Source organism: Tachyglossus aculeatus, chromosome 1, assembly GCF_015852505.1.
Source record: "Tachyglossus aculeatus isolate mTacAcu1 chromosome 1, mTacAcu1.pri, whole genome shotgun sequence".
Taxonomy (NCBI): domain Eukaryota; kingdom Metazoa; phylum Chordata; class Mammalia; order Monotremata; family Tachyglossidae; genus Tachyglossus; species Tachyglossus aculeatus.
In genome coordinates, this window is record NC_052066.1 from 18,509,325 (window position 1) to 18,532,402 (window position 23,078).

The 23,078-nt window shown below is 47.4% G+C and overlaps 1 protein-coding gene across 1 annotated transcript in view; it reads left to right on the forward strand.

The window, feature by feature from the left end:
• MRAS (muscle RAS oncogene homolog) overlaps positions 1-12,726 on the forward strand; it is an 85,669-nt gene extending 72,943 nt beyond the window's left edge. Inside the window, exons 4-5 of the mRNA XM_038746117.1 lie at positions 6,778-6,857; positions 12,402-12,726. Coding sequence (XP_038602045.1) covers positions 6,778-6,857; positions 12,402-12,501 — 180 coding nt within the window. The 3' untranslated portion in view covers positions 12,502-12,726. The remainder of the gene's footprint in view (positions 1-6,777; positions 6,858-12,401) is intronic.
• Positions 12,727-23,078: the final 10,352 nt, after the last annotated feature.

Consider the following 23,078-nt stretch of genomic DNA (forward strand, 5'->3'; position numbering starts at 1 on the left):
TCTCCGCTCCAGGCATTTAAGGCCCAAGTGGGGCCAAAGCTCTGAGGAGATTTAGAAACTGACAGCTCAAGTTTCCTTTGGGATCCTGCCACGTTACAAAATAATATCCAAGCTAAAAGTGGAATCGGAGGCCTGCCGATAATACCGGGATTGTTCACTGTCTCCAGGAGACTTTCCACAGAGGGGAAGGCAAGTTGGGGATAAATGCAAAAGCTTTTAGAAATAAATCACGTCGCTTGTCTCCCTGAATGACTAATATCACTGCGACTTTCTTTCCGAGGCCATTACTGGAGTCATTGGAATTGAGAAGTAGCGTGGCCTAATGGATAGAACACCAGCCTGGGCGTCAGAAGGATGTGGGTTCTTTTCCTGCTCTGCCACTTACCTGTTGTGTGACCTTGTCCAAGTCACTTCACCTCTCTGGGCCTCGGTTACCTCATCTGGAAAATGGGGATTAAGATTGTGAGTCCTATGTGGGATAGGGACTGTGTCCAACCTGATTAGCTTGTATCTTCCCCAGCATTTAGTACAGTGCCTGGCACGTAGAAAGCGCTTAAAAATTTTCATAAAAAGAAAGGCTAGACTGTAAACTCCTTGAGGACAGAGATCAGGTCTACCAACCCTATTAATAATAATGGTATTTGTAGAGTTCTTACTATGTACCAAGCACTGTTCTAAGAACTGGGATAGATACAAGGTTATGAGGTTGTCCTACATGGGGCTCACAGTCTTAATCCCCATTTTACAGATGAGGGAACTGAGGCACAGAGAAGTGAAGTCACTTGCCCAAAATCACACGGCTGACAAATGGCAGAACCAGGACTAAAACCCATGACTTCTAACTCCCAAGCACATACTCCCCACATACTCCCCACAGCACCTGTATATATGTATATATATGTTTGTACGTATTTATTACTCTATTTATTGATTTATTTTACTTGTACATATTTATTCTATTTATTTTATTCTCTTAATATGTTTTGTTTTGTTCTCTGTCTCCCCCTTCTAGACTGTGAGCCTGTTGTTGGGTAGGGACCGTCTCTATATGTTGCCAACTTGTACTTCCCAAGCGCTTAGTACAGTGCTCTGCACACAGTAAGCGCTCAATAAATACGATTGAATGAATGAATAAATACTCTTTCCACTAAGTCACGCTGCTTCTCTTGTATTGTATTCTCTTGCCCTATTGTATTGTACCCTACCAAGTGCAGTGCTGGGCACACAGTAATCGCTCACTAAATACCACTGATGGGTCGATTGACCTGTTGTATTGTACTCTCCCAAGTGCTTAGTACAGTGCTCTGCCCATAGTAAGCACTCAGTAAATACCACTGATGATGATAGGCCTGGATGGAAGTGGAAAGTGACCGGTTGCCTGATCTCTAGCAGTGAGTCTTCCCAGATCAGGGCAGGTGAATCTGGTAGAGCAGCAGTTTTGCCTAATGGAAAGACTGCAGGCCTCAAAGTCAGAAGACCCGGGTTCTAATCCTGCCTCTGCTACCTGTGTGCTCTGTGACCTTGGGCAAGTCAGTTAACTCCTCTGTGTCTCAGTTCCCTCATTTGCAAAATGGAGATTTACGACCTGTTCTCCTTCCTACTTAGACTGTGAACCCCACTTGGACCTGATTATCTTGTACCTACCCCAGTGCTTAGGACAGCGTTTGGCACATAGTAAGCTCTTAAGAAACACCACAATTATTATGTCCAGTGGAGCAAGTGTGTCTAGTCTGCCTGGTTCTATTTCTGGCAACCAGACATTTTTCCCCTGCCTCCAGCTGCCTGGAATGGTGATTGACCTTTCTTGCCTGCAGCAAGCCAATAAAAAAGAAAGATTTCAGCATGTGTTAATGTTTCCGTGACCTCCAAGTTGTTCTAGCCTAAATATGGGAAGAGTTCTCTCTATGTGTGTGGCCTTAATAACTCCAAACACATCCCGGTTAAAAAAAAAAAAATGAGCCATATAAAAGTTTCAAGGGAGCATTCCTTTTTTATCCTGCTGTGTTGTGTTGAACATTGCATCCTCCACAATAGGCGAAGCTTGGTGAATTTTGATCTGTAAGAGTTCTGGTTCTTTATATGGAAAAGTGAAAACTCAATCTCTCTTTGGAGTCCAAATTTTGCCTCCAAGAGTAATATTCTACTGGCGTTGACTATGCTATTTTCCCCTTTCAAAGGTCCAAGATGAACTGGGTTTTTACAAAGGGAGCCAGAAAAAGTACCCAGGGATCCTCCATCCAAACTGCTACCACGTTAATCCGAGAAAATGTGCAATCCTGCCTTGCTCAATCAATCAATCAGTCGTATTTATTGAGCACTTACTGTGTGCAGAGCACTGTACTAAGCGCTTGGGAAGTACAATTTGGCAACATATAGAGACAGTCCCTACCCAACAGTTGGCTTACAGTCTAAAAATGATTACTGCATTGGCCTCCTTGCTGGCCTCTCCACCTCCTGTCTCCCCCACTCCATTCCACACTTCACTCTGCTGCCCGGATCATTATCTACAAAAGCGTTCAGTCCATGTTTCCACGCTCCTCAAGAACCTCCAGTGGTTGCCCATCCACCGTTGTATCGAACAGAAATTTCTTACCATCAGCTTTAAAGCACTCAATCACCTTGCCCCTTCATTCATTCATTCAGTTGTATTTATAGAGCACTTACTGTGTGCAGAGCACTGTACTAAGCGCTTGGGAAGTACAAGTTGGCAACATATAGAGACGGTCCCTACCCAACAATGGGCTCACAGTCTAGAAAGGGGAGACAGACAACAAAACAAAGTATGTAGACAGGTGTGCTGCTCTCCCACTAGAACCGAGCCCACAAACTTCACTTTCCCAGTGCCAACTTTCTCACTGTTCCTTGATCTCGTCTATCTCATCTCCGGTCTCTCTCCCATATCCTGCCTCTAGTCTGGAACACCCTCCCTCTTCACATCCGAAAGATGATTACTCAACCTGCCAAGCCTTATAAAGGCACATTTCCTCCAAAAAGCCTTCCCTGACTAAGCCCTCATATCCTCTTCTCCCGTCCCCTTCTGTGCCACACTTGGATTTGCCCCCTTTATTCACTCCTCTCTCAGCCCCACAACCCTCATATACATATCCTTAATTTATTCATATTAATGTCTGTCTCAGTCAATGATGCATATTTATTGAGCGCTTATTGTATGCAGAGCACTATACTAAGCACTTGGAAGAGTATAATATAAAATAATAATAATGGCATTTATTAAGTGCTTACTATGTGCAAAGCACTATTCTAAGCACTGAGGAGGTTACAAGGTGATCAGGTTGCCCCATGGGGGGCTCACAGTCTTAATCCCCATTTTACAGATGAGGTAACTGAGGCACAGAGAATCAATCAATCAATCGTATTTATTGAGCGCTTACTGTGTGCCGAGCACTGTACTAAGCCCTTGGGAAGTACAAGTCGGCAGCACATAGAGATAGTCCCTACCCAACAGCGGGCTCACAGTCTAGAGAAGTTAAGTGACTTGCCCAAAGTCACACAGCTGACAATTGGCAGAGCTGGGATTTGAACCCATAACCACTGACTCCAAAGCCCGTGCTCTTTCCACTGAGCCACACTGCTTCCCTTTATATATAGCAATATCACAGATATATCCCCTGCCCACAATACCCTTACAGTGTAGAGGGGGAGACAGACATTAATATAAATTAATAAATTACGTGTCCGTACATACGTTCTGTGGGGCTGGGAGCAGGGAATGAATAGAGGGAGCAAGGCAGAAGGAAGTGGAAGAAAAGGAAAAGAGGGCTTTGTCAGGGAAGGCTTCTTGGAGGAGGTGTGCCTTCAGCAAGGCTTTGAAGTAGGGGAGAGTGGTTGTCTGTCGGATATGAAGAGGGAGGGCATTCTGTGAGATGGAGGTACAGTTACCACGTTGGCATTAGAGGAGTGAAGTGTGGGGGCTGGGTCATAGGAGGAGAATAGGGAGGTGACGGAGGAGGAGGACAGGTGATTGACTGCTTTAAAGCCAATGATCAGGAGCTTCTGTATGTGGCAGGGGTGGTTGGGCAACCACTGGAAGTCTTTGAGGAGTGGGGGAAACATGGACTGAACGTTTTTCTAGAAAAATGATCCAGCAGCCAAGTGAATTACGGACTGGAGTGGGAAGAGAGGAGGCTGGAAGGTCTTCAAAAAGGTGGATACAGTCATCAAGGCGAGATAGAACAATTGCTTGGATTAACATGGTAGCAGTTTGGATGGAGTGGAGCACCTGTATATATGTTTGTACAGATTTATTACTCTATTTATTTTACTTGTACATATTTAGTATTCAATTAATTTTATTAAATAATATATATATATATATGTTTGTATATATGTTTGTACAGATTTATTACTCTATTTTACTTGTACATATTTAGTATTCAATTTATTTTATTAATGATGTGTATATAGCTACAATTCTATTTATTCTGATGGTATTGACACCTGTCTACCTGTTTTGTTCTGTTGTTCGTCTCCCGTTTCTAGACTGTGAGCTTGTTGTTGGGCAGGGACCGTCTCTATATGTTGCCAACTTGTACTTCCCAAGCGCTTAGTACAGTGCTCTGCACACAGTAAGCGCTCAATAAATACGATTGGCTGAATGAATGAATGAATGAATGAATGAATGAAAGGGTGGATTTTAGCGATGTGGAGATTGAACTGACAAGATTAGTGATAGATTGAATGTGTGGGTTGAATGAGAGGGAGGAGTCAAGGATAACGCCAAGCCTTGTGAGACAGGAAGAATGGTTGTGCTGTCTACAGTGATGCAAACGTCAGAGGAAGGACATGGTTTGGGTGAGAAGATACAGAGTTCTGTTTTAGACATGTTAAATTGAAGATGACGGTGGGACGTCTAAATAGAGATGTCCTGAAGGCAGGAGGAAATGTGAAACGGCAGAGGGGGAGAGAGATCGGGGCTGGAGATGTAGATTTGGGAATCATCTGCATGAAGTGGTAGTTGGAGCTACAGGAGTGAATGACTTCTCCAAGGGAGTGGATGTAGTTGGAGAATAGAAGGGGACCCCAGAACTGAATCTTGAGGGACCCCCACAGCTAGGGGATGGGAGACAGAGAGGAGGTACTGAGACGGAGAATGAGAATGAGCATCCAGAGAGATAGGAGGAGAACCATGAGGGGACCGTCTCCCCCTCTAGACTGAAAGCTTGTTCTGGGCAGGGAATGCGTCTATCGATTCTTGTTGTATTATGCTCTCCCAAGTGCATAATATAGTGTTTTGCGCATAGTAAGCGATCAATAAATGCAATTGATTGATTGATTGACAGAGTGGACCACAAGCCCAATGTGATTGAGCCATGTGCTAAAGTTAAACAAATCAAATGGGATGTGGTGTGAACATAAGGAACGTCAAGTCAATCCTCCTTCAGAACTCAACATTAGGAAGGCACCATCCACATTTGAGTTTGTCACTCTGAGATAAGGAAGGAAGAATAAAGAAGGGCAGTAGATTGGGAATTGGAGGGATAGAAACTACATAGTCTAGGGAGGTAATAATAATAATTGTTATTACTATTAGTAGTTATAAATAATGTCTATAAGGCTCTGGGGCTTTTAGTCCTTGGAATGATAAGAATAAGTAGTACTTGAAAGCAAATATGTGATTGCTATTTTCTGCCTTTCTGTGGAGTGAATGGATTTGTACCAAGAGGGATTTAGGATAGACCATGAGAAGAACATTCTGATTTCAAAAGTAGTACACGCCTGGAACAAATGTCCAATCCTGGAGCAGGGTAGAATCTAAAGGGAGGTGAGTGACTATAACCTACTCCTCTAGACTATAAGCTCTCTGCGGACAGAAAGCATGACTACCAGCTGTGTTGTACGCTCCCAAACATTTAGTTCAGTGCTCTGCCCCCAGTAAACACTCAGTGGATAGCATTGATTGACAGGTTTGCTTACTTCTCAAAGTTTCTTCCTCCCTGAGGAGGAGTCTAATAAAATTGTGAAGCGATTCCATCAACTGCCATGCTATAATAATAACTGTGGCATTTGTTAAGCACCTAGTATGTGCCAGGCCCCGAACTAAGTGCTGGGGTAGATACAAGCAAATCAGATTGGACACAGTCCCTGTCCCACATGGGGCTCACAGTCTTTATCCCCATTTTACAGGTGAGGTAATTGAGGCCCAGACAAGTGAAGTGACTTGCCCCAGGTCATACACAGCGGATAAGTGGCAAAGTCAGGATGACTCCTTCTGATTCCCAGGCCTGCGCTCTATCCGTTATAATCAAGGCAGCGTGGCTCAGTGGAAAGAGCCCGGGCTTGGGAGTCAAAGGTCATGGGTTCAAATCCCGGCTCTGCCGCTTGTCAGCTGTGTGACTTTGGGCAAGTCACTTCACTTCTCTGGGCCTCAGTTACCTCATCTGTAAAATGGGGATGAAGACTGTGAGCCCCCCGTGGGACAACCTAATCACCTTGTATCCTCCCCAGCGCTTAGAACAGTGCTTTGCACATGGTAAGCGCTTAACAAATGCTATTATTGTTACCAACTTGTACTTCCCAAGCGCTTAGTACAGTGCTCTAAGCACACAGTAAGCGCTCAATAAATACGATTGATGATGATGATGATGATATTATTATTATTATAAGGACGGCTTCCCATCAGTTGTTCAACGAGTGTGTGTGTGTGTGTCTCGGGATAACGGGGCTCACTGGGGAGTGTGAAGCTTCTGTTGAGTGAAGGATGCTAGAGAGTCTAAAAGTCCCGTTCTCTGTGATGATGGGAACGTTTTTGTCTTCCAGATCCCGTACATAGAAACCAGCGCCAAGGACCCGCCCCTTAATGTGGATAAAGCCTTCCATGACCTCGTTAGAGTCATCAGGTGAGCAAAAACCCGCAGCACGTCCCCGCCTGTCCAAGGGGCCTGTTTTCAGCCTTTCCCTGGGGACTGTAGTTCATGGGAAGCAGTGTGGCTCAGTGGAAAGAGCCTGGGCTTTGGAGTCAGAGGTCATGGGTTCATATCCCAGCTCCACCAATTGTCAGCTGTGTGACTTTGGGCAAGTCGCTTCACTTCTCTGGGCCTCAGTTACCTCATCTGTCAAATAGGGGTGAAGACTGTGAACCCCCTGTGGGACAACCACCTAATCACCTTGTAACCTCCCCAGCGCTTAGAACAGTGCATTGCACATAGTAAGTGCTTAATAAATGCCATCATTATTATTATTATGTGGTTTGCCGTCCTGTGGCTAGTCTCCCGTACCGTGCTTTGCACATAGTAAGCAGTCAATAAATACGATTGAATGGATGAATGACTAAACAGTTCCTCGCATCCAGTGCGATGCTTCCCCGCTTCTGCTCGTTGTTTTTTGTTTTTTTAATGGGGGCTGAGGTTTATGGTATTTAGTGATCACCTGCTGTGTGAAGAGCACTTTACTAAGCGCTTGGAAAAGTACAGTACTACAGAATTGCTAGACATGATCCCAGCCCACAAGGTACTACTATTACTACTGCTATTATTGCTACTAAAAAAAAATGTTATTTGTTAAGCACTTACTATGTGCAAGGCGCTGTTGTATATGCTGGCATGGATACATCGTGGCTCAGTGGAAAGAGCCCGGGCTTTGGAGTCAGAGGTCATGTGTTCAAATCCTGGCTCTGCCAATTGTCAGCTTTGTGACTTTGAGCAAGTCACTTAACTTCTCTGTGCCTCAGTTACCTCATCTGTAAAATGGGGATTAAGACTGTGAGCCCCCCGTGGGACAACATGATCACCTTGTAACCTCCCCAGCGTTTAGAACAGTGCTTTGCACATAGTAAGTGCTTAAGAAATGCCATCATTATTATTATATTACTAAAAAAAAAATGTTATTTCTTAAGCGCTTACTACGTGCAAGGCACTGTTGTATATGCTGGCATGGATACAGCGTGGCTCAGTGGAAAGAGCATGGGCTTTGGATCATGGGTTCAAATCCTGGCTCTGCCAGTTGTCAGCTGTGTGACTTTGGGCAAGTCACTTAACTTCTCTGGACCTCAGTTCCCTCATCTGTAAAATGGGCATGAAGACCATGAGCCCCACGTGGGACAACCTGATCACCTTGTAACCTCCCCAGCGCTTAGAACAGTGCTTTGCATGTAGTAAGTGCTTAATAAATGCCATTATAATTATTATTATTATTACAAGCAAATCGAGTTGGACATAGTCCCTGTGTCACATGGGGCTCCCAGTCTTAGTCCCTAGTTTACAGATGTGGAAACTGAGTCAGAGAGAAGTTAAGTGACTTGCCCGAGGTCACACAGAAGACAAGTGGTGGAGTTGGGATTAGAACCCGGGTCTGTCTGACTTCCAGATAATAATTATTATTATTATCATTATTATTTTCTGTGCCTCAGTTCCCTCATCTGTCAAATGGGGATAAAGACTGTGAGCCCCACGTGGGACAACCTGATTAGCTTGTATCCCCCCAGTGCTTAGAACAGTGCTTGGCGCATAGTAAGCGCTTAGCAAATGCCATTATTATTATTATTATTATCATTCCAGGCCTGGAATCATTCCGCTAGGCCATGCTGCATCTACTATTACTACTTTTACTATCAAATCAATCAATCATTCGTATTTATGAAAGCTTACTATGTGCAGAGCACTGTCCAAAGCACTTGGGAGAATACACTACAACAGAATTAGTGGACATGTCCTCTGCTCAAAATGAGCTTATGCCTAGAAATGAGTTTACAGTCTAGAACAGGCTAGGAACAATAATTATGTACCTTAATTGAGCCACCCAAATTCATACTTCAGTATGAATATAGTAGACCCTCTAATTTACAGTAAAAGCTGAGATTTCACATTTCAGCAAGCCTGAAACCCTGCAGTTCTTATTCCTTGATTTTTTATAGCATAAATGAGTTTCCTAATTAAAAATACTGCTCTACTCAATCTCAACCACACATCTTCATTTTATCCTCTTCACTCACTGTCCTTCTTCGCTGAATTTCTTCTCAATGCCCTCCAACTGATTCTATAACAGAGAGAAAAAAAAACACACATATCTTTATTGCTTTGGATTTTCACACTGACCTCTTCAAAACCACTTCTGCTCTTGTCTTTCTCTCCACTTCTCCTCCATTCATCCTCCTTACTGAGTTACTACACTAAAAACATTGAGCCTCTTCATTCATTCATTCAGTCAGTCACATTTATTGAATGCTTACTGTGTGCAAAGCACTGTACAAGTGCTTGGGAGAGTACAATATAACAACAAAAGACACAATCCCTGCCTAACTGCCTTAAATTGCAGCAGGGTGGATTAAAGTCTGATAGCAGGATGTAGTCCCCACCATCAGGAACACTAAGTCCCTACTAATTGACTGGTTCTATGTATTAATCAATCAATCAATCAATCAATCAATCAATCGTATTTATTGAGTGCTTACTATATGCAGAGCACTGTACTAAGCGCTTGGGAAGTACAAATTGGCAACATATAGAGACAGTCCCTACCCAACAGTGGGCTCACAGTCTAAAAGGGGGAGACAGAGAACAAAACCAAACATACTAACAAAATAAAATAAATAGAATAGATATGTACAAGTAAAATAAATAAATAAATAAATAAATAGAGTAATAAATATGTACAAACATATATACATATATACAGGTGCTGTGGGGAAGGGAAGGAGGTAAGGTGGGGAGGATGGAGAGGGGGACGAGGGGGAGAGGAAGGAAGGGGCTCAGTCTGGGAAGGCCTCCTGGAGGAGGTGAGCGCTCAGCAGGACCTTGAAGGGAGGAAGAGAGCTGGCTTGGCGGATGGGCAGAGGGAGGGCATTCCAGGCCCGGGGGATGACGTGGGCCGGGGGTCGATGGCGGGACAGGCGAGAACGAGGTACGGTGAGGAGATTAGCGGCAGAGGAGCGGAGGGTGCGGGCTGAGCTGGAGAAGGAGAGAAGGGAGGTGAGGTAGGAGGGGGCGAGGTGATAGAGAGGTGAGGAGTTTCTGCCTGATGCGCAGATCGATTGGTAGCCACTGGAAATTTTTGAGGAGGGGAGTAACATGCCCAGAGCGTTTCTGGACAAAGAAAATCCGGGCAGCAGCATGAAGTATGGATTGAAGTGGGGAGAGACACGAGGATGGGAGATTAGAGAGAAGGCTGATCCAGTAGTCCAGACGGGATAGGATGAGAGCTTGAATGAGCAGGGTAGCAGTATGGATGGAGAGGAAAGGGCGGATCTTGGCAATGTTGCGGAGCTGAGACCGGCAGGTTTTGGTGACGGCTTGGATGTGAGGGGTGAATGAGAGAGCGGAGTTGAGGATGACACCAAGTTTGCGGGCTTGTGAGACGGGAAGGATGGTAGTGCCGTCAACAGAGATGGGAAAGTCAGGGAGAGGACAAGGTTTGGGAGGGAAGACAAGGAGTTCAGTCTTTGACATGTTGAGCTTTAGGTGGCGGGCGGACATCCAGATGGAGATGTCCTGAAGGCAGGAGGAGATGCGAGCCTGGAGAGAGGGTGAGAGAGCAGGGGCAGAGATGTAGATCTGGGTGTCATCAGCGTAGAGATGGTAGTTGAAGCTGTGGGAGCGAATGAGGTCACCAAGGGAGTGCATGTAGATTGAGAACAGAAGGGGACCAAGTACTGAACCTTGGGGAACCCCCACAGTAAGATGATGGGAGGGGGAGGAGGAGCCTGCAAAAGAGACTGAGAAAGAACGACCGGAGAGATAAGAGGAGAACCAGGAGAGGGCGGAGTCTGTGAAGCCAAGGTCAGATAGCGTGTTGAGGAGAAGGGGGTGGGCCACAGTGTCAGAGGCAGCTGAGAGGTTGAGGAGGATTAGGACAGAGTAGGAGCCGTTGGATTTGGCAAGCAGGAGGTCATTGGTGACCTTTGAGAGGGCAGTTTCCGTGGAATGAAGGGGACGGAAGCCAGACTGGAGTGGGTCGAGGAGAGAGTTGTTGTTGAGGAATTCTAGGCAGCGCGTGTAGACAACTCGTTCAAGGAGTTTGGAAAGGAATGGTAGGAGGGATATGGGACGATAACTAGAAGGTGAGGTGGGGTCAAGAGAGGTTTTTTTTAGGATGGGAGAGACATGGGCATGTTTGAAGGCAGAGGGGAAGGAACCAGTGGAGAGTGAGTGGTTGAAGATGGAAGTTAAGGAGGGGAGAAGGGATGGAGCGAGAGATTTCATGAGATGAGAGGGAATGGGGTCAGAAGCACAGGTGGCCGGAGTAGAACTTACTATGGGCAGAGCACTATACTAAGCATTTGGGAGGATCCGCTTTAGTAGGGCTGGTAGAAGTGATCCCTGCTCTCAAGGATAAGCACAGTGGCCTAGTGGAAAGAGCACAGCCCTTGGAGTCAGAAGACCTTGGTTCTCATCGCAGCTTTGCCACTTACCTGCTGTGTGACTTTGGATGGGTCAGTTAACTTTTCTCGGATACTGTTCCCTCATCTTCAAAATGAGGATTTAACACGTCTGCTTCCTCCTCATTAAGACTGTGAGCTCCTTGGGGGACCTGCTTACTTTGTATCTATTACAATGCTTGGCACATAGTCAGAGCTTAATAAATATCCCCGTCATTGACAGTTTTAGTGTAGGGGGGACAGATGTTAAAGTACATTACAAGTAGGGGGAGTCACAAAGATATGGATGTGTACAAAATTGCTGTGATGTCAGGATGACGAGAAAACCTTGGGAGATGTAGATAATTTTTACTCTTACACCCTCAATCTGTGCGGGGATGATTAGGCAGGGGGCTAGATGAGATGACCTTTGGGGCAACCTTCTATCTATGGGGTACCACTGATCTGAGCCCACTTCTAGACTGTGAGCCCACTTCTAGACTGTGAGCCCACTGTTGGGTAGGGACTGTCTCTATATGTTGCCACCTTGTACTTCCCAAGCGCTTAATACAGTGCTCTGCACACAGTAAGTGCTCAATAAATACAATTGATTGATTGATTGAAGGGTCAATGAATTAGCCTGTTTTTTCATCCATGTGCCAGGCACTGTACTAAGCACTGGGGTAAATACAAGTTGATCAGGCTGAACACAGTCCCTGTCCCACCAAGAGCTTACAGTCTTAATCCCCGTTTTACAGATGAGGGAACTGAGGCAAAGAGAAGCAAAGTGACTTACTCAAGGTCACCCAGCTCCCATCCTCCCTCTGCCTTCTGCTTTCTGGATGCTCCCTCTCCCTCATCTATTTTCCTTTCTCCTCATCTTTCTGTCCCTGCAGGGCAGTAGGCTTTAGGCTAGAGCCTTTGCTAAAGTAAACCTCCAGAACAATGACCCTTTCTGGAAGCCGCTCCAGGGAGGGAGGGAGAGGAGGAAAGTCCCCAGGCTGGCTCAACCCATAAATCTTGTGGGTTTTTTTTTAAAGTTGCTGTTTTGTGTCTCGTCTCCCTTTCCCCTCGCCTTTCTTCCTCTTAATAGGCAACAGATCCCGGAGAAAAGCCAGAAGAAGAAGAAAAAGACAAAATGGCGGGGAGACAGGGCCCCCAGCTCCCACAGACTGCAATGCGCCATATTGTGACGGGGCCACGGGGCCCCTCCGCGGCCGTGAATGTGAACCAGAAAGACTTTGGGACGCCCTCGACCGCCAAACTGCGCCGAAAACCGCTTCTGGCCAGGGGCCTTCGCCGGGAGCCGGGCCGGTGCAGGGGCAGGGCTCAGGAGCTGCAGGCCTCTTGGCCACACTTGCATCCCCCGGCCAGATTCTGCCATGGGGGGCCGGGGAGGGGAGGGTGGGGCAGTCCATCCTGCCATGGCCAGCGGGATGAGAGGGCAGGAGGTCAGGGTGGGGTGGGGGGGAACCCAGGAAGTCAGCAGCTTTCCACGGCCCTTGAAATGCCCACGCATCCGGCTCCTCCCGGGGCCTTTCTCTCCGAGCGGGTGTGATGCGGTTTTTGAGACAGGGGCGGGGTGGGTGGAGGGGAGGCGGGTTGGTTTTCTGTGGAAGTGTTTATTCACGTGAACTATGTCTAAATCAAGCCACGAATGGGTCCTTTTTGCGCCCTTTTTGGTCCCGGCAGCCCACAGTGCGTGAGCTCGGATTGGAGGGCAGGATTGGGGACGGAGGGGGCGATTTTTGTCACTTTGGTTGATTTAAAGGAGCCAGTGTCCACTGCCTGGAGAAGCCTCCGGTCTGTATCAGGCCTGACGGGGCTTCTCCTTCTTCTCTTCACTGACCTCCCCCAGCAGTGCCAAAACTCCGCTGAATGCGAAAGCGCAGCAACCCGGAGGTTGGGAATGAATCCCAGCTGCTCCTGGGGTTTCCAAACATTGTATCAAACCCTGGAAGGGAGCCAATGCCACAGCCCGTAAACTCGAGGGGTGAAGAAGGATGTTTCTGTTTGGAGGGTTGAGTTGGGTGGGGGGTCGGGGGTGGGAGGGATTGGGGGGGTGGGCGTTGTACTTTGGGGAGGGGAGACGGAAGGGCCGTGCATGCCAGGGTAATAAAGGCCTTTTTGGTAACCCGGATGTATTCAAAGGCAGATGTAAGATTACTGACTTTTTAAAAAATGTATTAATTTATTTTGAGGGCAATAAATGTTCGTTTCTGGATTATTATTTTTTTCCCAGACACATCGTCCTGACTCTGAGATCAAGTATTTATTCAGCACTTACTGTCTGCAGGCAGAGCACTTCACTGAGCGCTTGGGAGAGTGCCTGAGAATAAGTAGACACGATCCCTGCCTGCAAGGAGCTTCCAGTCTAACCGGACTGCAGAGCCCTGGGTTTCAAAATCTCTTACCAGTTTTCTTCTCGGGGTCAGTACCCTGCTAATCCTCTCCCATAAAGAGAAACTTGCTGAGTTCAGGGTTGGACTGGCCTGTGTGTATCTGTGTAGGGTGAGGAACACAGTCTGAGGTCATCCGGGAATAGAATCCAAGTCCTTCTGACTTCCAAGCCCCTGCTTTATCCATTAGGCCAAGCTGCTTCTCATAATAATATGTGTGCTATTTGTTAAATGCTCACTATATGCCAGGCACTATAGGCTTTTAATCTCCGTTTTACAGATAAAGAAACTGAGGCACAGAGAGGTTAAATGACTTGCCCAAGATCACAAAGCAGCCAAGTGGCTGGGAGCTGGGATCAGAATCCAGGCCCTCTGAATTCTCTGTGCCTCAGTAACCTCATCTGTAAAACGGGGATTAAGACTGTGAGCCCCGCGTGGGACAACCTGATCACCTTGTATCCATCCCAGCGCTTAGAACAGTGCTTTGCACATAGTAAGCGCTTAACAAAAGCCATTATTATTATTATTATTATTATTATTATTATTATTATTATTATTATTATCCCCAAACAGGTTACATTCTGAAGCCCCAAATACAAAATATAAAGCTATAGGGGATGGACACAGGGTGGGGACCGAGATTGGGATGGGGCAGGTGTGCAGAAGGTTGAGTGGAAGAGGTGAGGGGGAAAGGAGCGGGAGGGAATTGGATGGTGGATGGTGGAGGAGAGCTCTCACAGTAATAAAGAGCACAGTACAGTGCTCTGCACACAGTAAGCGCTCAATAAATACGATTGATGATAATAAATGTCCACAAAGGACTTCTGGGCCTTGGCTTTTTCTGTAGGCCACACTGCTTCTCACTAAACAATTCCGCTATGTGGTGAGACATTTATCCTGCAGTGCTATGACCTAGTGAAGGGTGATGGGATGATCATCATCATCATCATCAATCGTATTTATTGAGCACTTACTGAGTGCAGAGCGCTGTACTAAGCGCTTGGGAAGTACAAGTTGGCAACATATAGAGACAGTCCCTACCCAACAGTGGGCTCACAGTCTAAAAATGGGATGATGCCCACCTACTTGCCAATGTGGTGAATCCACCCCAGCCACCACCTCCGCACGAGCCCAAAGACATCCTCTGAGCCACCCCCTTACCTGGGACTCTAGACAAAGAAAGAAAGCTCTTACAGTCCTCTTTGGTGATTAATTCTTTTCCAGAAGGCAGACCACAAGTTGACACAGGGCCCAGTCTGGTACAATATCTTCCAAACTTCTCACCTCAGAGCTGGCCTGGGGTTTCGCGGAGCCAGGAGAGGTGGCAGGGGAAACGGGGTCTCCGTGTGGGCTGTCCTTGGGGGAATTCTGCCATTGTGTTGTCTGAATTCTCGTAACCAGATTGGATCATTGACCTTCTTAAGGCCTGGAATATCCCTGGTGAAACTCCAGGAGCATGGCCAAGTGGCAAGAGCTCCGGCTTGGGAGTCAGAGGATGTGGGTTCAAATCCCGGCTCCACCAATTGTCAGCTGTGTGACTCTGGGCAAGTCACTTAACTTCTCTGTGCCTCAGTTACCTCATCTGTAAAATAGGGATGAAGACTGTGAGCCCCCCGTGGGACAACCTGATCACCTTGTAACCTGCTTTGCACATAGTGAGCGCTTAATAAATGCCATTATTATTGTTATTATGTGGGTTCTAAACCCAGCTCCGCCACTTGTCTCCTGGGTGACCTTGGGCCAGTCACTTCACTTCTCTGTGTCTCAGTTACCTCATCTGTAAAATGGGGATAAGACTGTGAGCCCCATGTGGTCGTGGGTTCTAATCTTGGCTCTGCCACTTGTCAGCTGTGGACTTTGGCAAGTCACTTAACTTCTCAGTGCCTCAGTTGCCTCATCTGTAAAATGGGGATGAAGACTGTGAGCCCCACCTGGGATAACCTGTTAACCTTGTATCTACCAGTGCTTAGACCAGTACTAGGCACATAGTAAGTGCTTAGCAAATACCATCATTATTATTATTATGTGGAACAGGGACTGTGTCCAACGTGATTACCTTGAGTGCTTGGCACACAGTAAGCACTTAACAAATACCATAGTTATTATTATTACTATTATTATGAAAAGACACTTCTGACATCAGACACGATTAAGGAGAAAGTTCTGGAGTTGGCCCTTAATTTCTATTTTGTTTCATGGGGTTTTAGGGGTTTTTTTGTTTTGTTTTTAATATTGGGATCATTCCAAGGGCAGGGTGTGTTTCAGAATGGCTGAGTGGAAAGATCATGGGCTTGTGAGTCGGGTTGTGGGTTCTAATTCTGGCTCCGCCACTTAGCTGTGTGACTTTGGGCAAGTCACTTAACTTCTCTGTGCCTCAGTAACCTCATCTGTAAAACGGGGATTAAGACTGTGAGCCCCGCGTGGGACTACCTGATCACCTTGTATCCACCCCAGCGCTTAGAACAGTGCTTTGCACATAGTAAGCGCTTAACAAATGCCATAATTATTATTTTTTTCCCCAAACAGGTTACATTCTGAAGCCCCAAATACAAAATATAAAGCTATAGGAGATGGGCACAGGATGGGGACAGAGATTGGGATGGGGCAGGTGTGCAGAAGGTTGAGTGGAAGAGGTGAGGGGGAAAGGAGCGGGAGGGAATTGGAGGGTTGGATGGTGGAGGGGGTTTGAGAGCTCTCACTGTAATAAATGCCCACAAATGAAAACCCTCAGTGCGACCAAGCTCACAACACTGCCACAAATGGACAGTTTCTGAGTGGTGCTAATGTAGTTGTCATCTTGTCAGGTTGCCCAGAAACAACTTCCTGAGGGGATGAAAACACGATTTACTGTTTGCCTTTCCAATTTAACGAGGATATACCAGAGAGGTGTGGAGGCAAAAAGAATCCAGCATTTCCGGCAGGAAAGCCCCGCGGGGAATTGAGGGAATTTCTACCATGATATACTACTTTCCCTCCACTCCCACATTTTCTCTACATCCAGGAGGACTCCAAACCTCCTGAGAGAGAAACTGGACCTTGCTTCCCAAGGTTCGACCCTGACTGAAGTCAGCCTGATATCGGCCTTCCCCTCTCCTCTCTTTGTCTACCTGCTTTGAGGGGAATGTCAAAGAAAGGGGGAAAACCAGCCTCCGCCATGAAAATGTGAGCCCCACGTCCCTTCTCCGTCAGTCCACGGTCTTCCGTTCAGCATTCGATTGTAAGGACAAATGACCAAGAATCACTGAGGCAAGGGAATGTTTTCGTTGGCAGCAGTAAGTGTTTAGGTGAGACCCTAGAAGACCCCATAGAACTGAGGGGCCCTAACCTCAGCTGACCTCAGGGCGAGAGGGTCACGTGGAACAGTTGTGCATATGGGTTGCCAATGGAGACAGTCACGTATGGGCCTGTTTGTGTGTGTGATAACACTGCGGTCCCTCTGTTGCTAGGGTTACAAGGCCTCTGACCCAAAACAGGAAAGAGCCAGCCAGGCAGAGAAGGTGGGGCCGCAATCGGGACCACATGTAACTGGGATTGTAGCATTTGCTTGCCCCACTCCATCCCCACTTCAGAGACCCTCACCTCCTTCCAGGAGTTCATTCATTCATTCGATCGTATTTATTGAGCGCTTACTGTGTGCAGAACACTGGACTAAGCACTTGGGAAGTACAAGTTGGCAACATATAGAGACGGTCCCTACCCAACAACAGGCTCACAGCCTAGAAGGGGGAGACGGACAACAAAACAAAACATATTAACAAAATTAAATACATAGAATAGTAAATATGTACAAGTAAAATAAATAGAGTAATAAATCTGTACAAACATATATACAGGTGCTGTGGCGAGGGGAAGGAGGTAGGGCGGGGGACGGGAGGGGGAGAGGAAGGAAGGGGCTCAGTCTGGGAAGGCCTCCTGGAAGAGGTGAGCTCTCAGTAGGGCTTTGAAGGGAGGAAGAGAGCTAGTTTGACAGGTTTGCGGAGGGAGGGCGTTCTGGGCCAAGGGGAGGACGTGGGCCGGGGGTCGACGGCGGGACAGGCGAGAACGAGGCACGGTGAGGAGGTTAGTGGCAGAGGAGTGGAGGGTGCGGGCTGGGCTGGACAAGGAAAGAAGGAAGGTGAGGTAGGAGGGGGCGAGGTGATGGACAGCCTTGAAACCGAGAGTGAGGAGTTTTTGCCTGATGCGTAGGTTGACTGGTAGCCACTGGAGATTTTTGAGGAGTTGGATGAAAGGACTCTGTCATTGCTGGAGCCAGCTCTGAGCCCCTCCCTCAGTGGCTTGGGCATCCTCCAGGACACTTGGGGGCTCTGATTTGAAGAAAAGGTCTGCAGCTGGATCAGAAGCTTGGAGGATCCCATTTCCCCCACCCCCTACCAACATCTCCCACCGGTAAAGGCGATCCATGAGCACTTAGTCCAGCCAGTCAGGCACAGCCCAAAAGCGTGGTGGACCCTGGAAATGAGATTCCCCTAAGTCGTGGGGTAGGTACAAGGTTGTTAGGTTAGACACAATTCCTGTCCTGCATGAGGCTCACATTCTTCAATCCCATTTTACAGATGAAGTAATTGAGGGCAAGGATTTCTTTCCCATCCCCAATGTCGAAGGGATGTCCCATACTTCACGCTGCTGCCCAGATCAACTTTGTGCAGAAACGCTCTGGGCATGTTACTCCCCTCCTCAAAAATCTCCAGTGGCTACCAATCAACCTATACACATCAGGTAAAAACTCCTCACCCTGGGCTTCAAGACTCTTCATCCCCTCGCCCCCTCCTACCTCACCTCTCTTCTCTCCTTCTCCAGCCCAGCCTGCACCCTCCATTCCTCTGCCACTAACCTCCTCGCCGTGCCTCATTCTTGCCTGTCCATCGACCCCCTGCCCATGTCCTCCCCCGGGCCTGGAATGCCCTCCCTCCGCACATCCTCCAAGCTAGCTCTCTTCCTCCCTTCAAGGCCCTACTGAGAGCTCACCTCCTCCAGGAGGCCTTCCCAGACTGAGCCCCCTCCTTCCTCTCCCCCTCCTCCCCTTCCCCATCCCCCCCGCCTTACCTCCTTCCCCTCCCCACAGCACCTGTATATATGTATATATGTTTGTACGTATTTAGTACTCTATTTTATTTGTACATATTTATTCTAATTATTTTATTTTGTTAATATGTTTTGTTCTGTTGTCTGTCTCCCCCTTCTAGACTGTGAGCCCGCTGTTGGGTAGGGACTGTCTCTATGTGTTGCCAATTTGTACTTCCCAAGCGCTTAGTACAGTGCTCTGCACATAGTAAGCGCTCAATAAATACGATTGATTGATTGATTGATTGATTGACTGTCTCTATATGTTGCCAACTTGTACTTCCCAAGTGCTTAGTACAGTGCTCTGCACACAGTAAGTGCTCAATAAATGCGATTGAATGAATGAATGAATGAAGGGGGAAATTCCGAACTGGAATTTTTGCTTGTATTTGCTGTTTCCCAAGGGATCTGACTGCTCCATCTGGGAATAAGGAACAAAGCTTCTGCTGGTGACCCCTCCCCATCCCTTTATCCACCCTGCTCCCTTCCTACCCCTGGCAGGTGGCAGTGAAGGTCAGGGTAACCCGCAGAGGGCCAGACAGGCCAAAACAAAACAGGAAATTCAGAATGGAAGGAGCAGGGCCAGAATGGAACTTAGAAGCTGGAACAGAGCAAGTGCAGAGCTCTGAGGAGAGTGTGTCATGAGAGAACTGTTTCCTCAGGTCTTTCCTGGTCCTCTTCTGAATGATTTTGCTTCAGAAATAGAGCATAATTAAAGTGGTTTTGCTTTGGGGATTGGCTCTCCTGAGCACTTGTCCTTCCAGACCCCATGACTTTTTCTGAAGCTGCAGCATCTTTGCCATCGTGGCTCAGTGGAAAAGAGCCCGGGCTTCGGAGTCAGAGGTCATGGGTTCAAATCCCGGTTCCGCCACTTGTCAGCTGTGTGACTTTGGGCAATCACTTCACTTCTCTGGGCCTCCGTTCCCTCATCTGGAAAATGAGGATGAAGATTGTGAGCCCCCTGTGGGACAACCTGATCACCTTGTATCCCCCCAGTGCTTAGAACAGTGCTTGGCACATAGTAAGCGCTTAAGAAATGCCATCATTATTATTATTATTATTATTATTATTATTATTGAGTTGGTGCCTCTCTAGCAGAGGCTGAAGTCCCAGCTGGGAGACGTGGACTATTCATTACCAACGAACCACCCTTTCCCCCAGAGATTCCTTCTCCCTTCCTTTCCAAAGCTACCAACCAGCCTCCCACCTCCATCTCCTAAGCTCCTAGTTAACTCAGCAGCTGGGGACTAAGGACAGCTTTTGACATAAGCATCTTTGAGTCACTTCCATGTCTAAGGGGCTTGGAAATGCAGAACAATGTGGTGTTCTTATTCGCTGGGAGGGCACAGGAAACATCACAAACACACTCACACACACACACATAAAGTCAATTCCCCTTGGGCTTTCTGCTTTCAGGTGCTCGAAGAATGCATCCCTATGATGAGCCTAAGTTCACAGAGATATACTAGTGCAGAGCTCAGCTTCCTGCTCTGCGTGGGAACGTGTCTACCAACTCTGTTATATTGTACTCTCCCAAGTGCTTAGTACAGTGTTCTGCACACAGGAAGTCCTCAATAAATACCATTGATTGATCGATTGATTCTAGCTCAATCAATACTCGATGATGTACTTTACCGCCCCTGCAGCCCCCATTTCTCACCCTCCTGGGAAGTCCTTCCTTCCCCTTCTCACATGGCTCCTGTAGCCTAGGGCTAGGGTGTTCTCCTCCCGCCAACCCTGTACTCTGAACTAATTTGGGGCTGAGGATGGGGGAGAGTAGGACTTGGGACAGGGTGAGGAGTGAAACCAACGGGCATAGAGACGAAGAGAGAACAGAGTACCCATTATTCTCCCGGGTACTACACTGAACTTCATTTAGAGTGTATTTATGCACATCATTAACAAAATAATTAGAGTAGTAAATATGTACAAGTAAAATAAATAGAATAATAAATCTGTACAAATATATACAAGTGCTGTGGGGAGGGGAAGGAGTTAGGGTGGTGGAGGATGGGGAGGAGCAGAGGAAAAAGGGGGCTCAGTCTGGGAAGGCCTCCGGGAGGAGGTGAACTCTCAGTTGGGCTTTGAAGGGAGGAAGAGAGCTTGTTTGGCAGATGTGTGGAAGGAGGACATTCCAGGCCAGGTGAAGGACATGAGCCGGGGGTTGACGGCGGGACAGGCGAGAATGAGACACAGTGAGGAGGTTAGCGGCAGAGGAGCGGAGAGTGCGGACTGGGCTGGAGAAGGAGAAAGGGGAGGTGAGGTAGGAGGGGGCAAGGTGAGGGAAAGTATTGAAGCTGAGAGTGAGGAGTTTTTTGCTTGATTCGTAGGTTGACAGGCAACCACTGGAGATTTTTGAGGAGGGGAGTGACATGCCCAGAGCGTTTCTGTACAAAGATAATCCAGGCAGCAGAGTGAAGTATAGACTGAAGCAGGGAGAGTCAGGAGGATGGGAGATCAGAGAGGAGGCTGATGCAGTAATCCAGTAGGGATAGGATGAGAGATTGAACCAGCAAGGTAGCGGTTTGAATGGAGAGGAAAGGGTGGATCTTGGCGATGTTGTGGAGGTGAGACCGGCAGGTTTTGGTGACGGATTGGATGTGTGGGGTGAATGAGAGAGCGGAGTCGAAGATGACACCAAGGTTGCAGGCTTGTGAGATGGGAAGGATGGTAGTGCCGTCAACAGAGATGGGAAAGTCAGGGAGAGGACAAGGTTTGGGAGGGAAGACAAGGAGCTCAGTCTTCGACATGTTGAGCTTTAGGTGGCGGGCAGACATCCAGATGGAGATGTCCTGAAGGCAGGAGGCAATGCGAGCCTGGAGGGAGGGAGAGAGAGCAGGGGCAGAGATGTAGATTTGGTTGTCATCAGCGTAGAGATGATAGTTGAAGCCGTGGGAGCGAATGAGGTCACCAAGGGAGTGAGTGTAGATCGAGAACAGAAGGGGACCAAGAACTGACCCTTAGAGGAACCCCTACAGTAAGGGGATGGGACGGGGAGGAGGAGCCCTCAAAGGATACTGAGAATGAACAGCTGGAGCGCTCAATAAATATGATTGATTGATTGATAGGGACCGTCTCTATATGTTGTCAACTTCGACTTCCCAAGCGCTTAGTATAGTGCTCTGCACACAGTAAGCACTCAATAAATGCGATCGAACGAATATTTGTCAAACACTGGCCTAAATGCTGGGGTAGGTATAAGACAATTCATTCGGACGCGGGCCCTGTTCTGCATGGGGGCTCCTCCTCCTCCCCCCCCCCCCGCCCTTGTTTGGACAGATTTGTTACTGTATTTTACCTGTACAGAGTTACTGTACAACTTTTTGTACTGTACAACAGATTTGCCAAGTTGTACTTCCCAAGTGCTTAGTACAGTGCTCTGCACACAGTAAGCACTCAATAAATACAATTGATTGATTGATTGATTGATTGATTGAAGAGATCCAGAAGAGGACGGAATCTGTGAAGCCAAGGTTAGATAGCGTGTTGAGGAGAAGGGGGTGATCCACAGTGTCAAAGGCAGCTGAGAGGTCGAGGAGGATTAGGATAGAGTAGGAGCCATTGGATTTGGCAAGCAGGAGGTCATTGGTGACCTTTGAGAGGGCAGTTTCAGTGGAGTGTAGGGGACGGAAGCTAGATTGGAGGGGGTCTAGGAGAGAGTTGGAGTTGAGGAATTCAAGGCAGTGAGTGTAGGCGACATTCTAGGAGTTTGGAAAGGAAGGATAAGCGGGAGATAGGGCAATAACTAGAAGGGGCAGTGGGGTCAAGAGAGGGTTTTTTTAGGGTGGAGGAGACGTGGGCATGTTTGAAGGCTGGCACACACACATGCATGCAAACACACACATACACATGAATAAACATTCTTTCACACACCTATGAGCACACACATACCCATGCATTTGAGAAGCAGCATGGCCTAGTCACTAAAGCAGGGGTTTGGGAGTCAGAAGGACCTAGGTTCTAATCCCGGCTCTGTCTGCTGTGTGATTATGGGCAAGTGACATGGTCTAGTGGATAGAGGATGGGCCCGGGAGTCAAAAGGACCTGAGTTCTAATCCCAGCTCTCCAAGCTGTCTGCTGTGTGACCTTAAGCAAGTCACTTCGCTTCTCTGTGGCTCAGTTACCTCATCTTTAAAATGGAGATGGAGACTGTGAGCCCCATGTGAGACAGGGACTGTGTCCAAACTAATTTGCTTGTCTCCACCCCACCACTTAGTAAAGTGCCCTAGCACATAGTAAGTGCTTAACAAATGCCATTAAAAAATCACTTAACTTCTCTGTACCTCAGTTACCCCGTCTGTACAATGGAG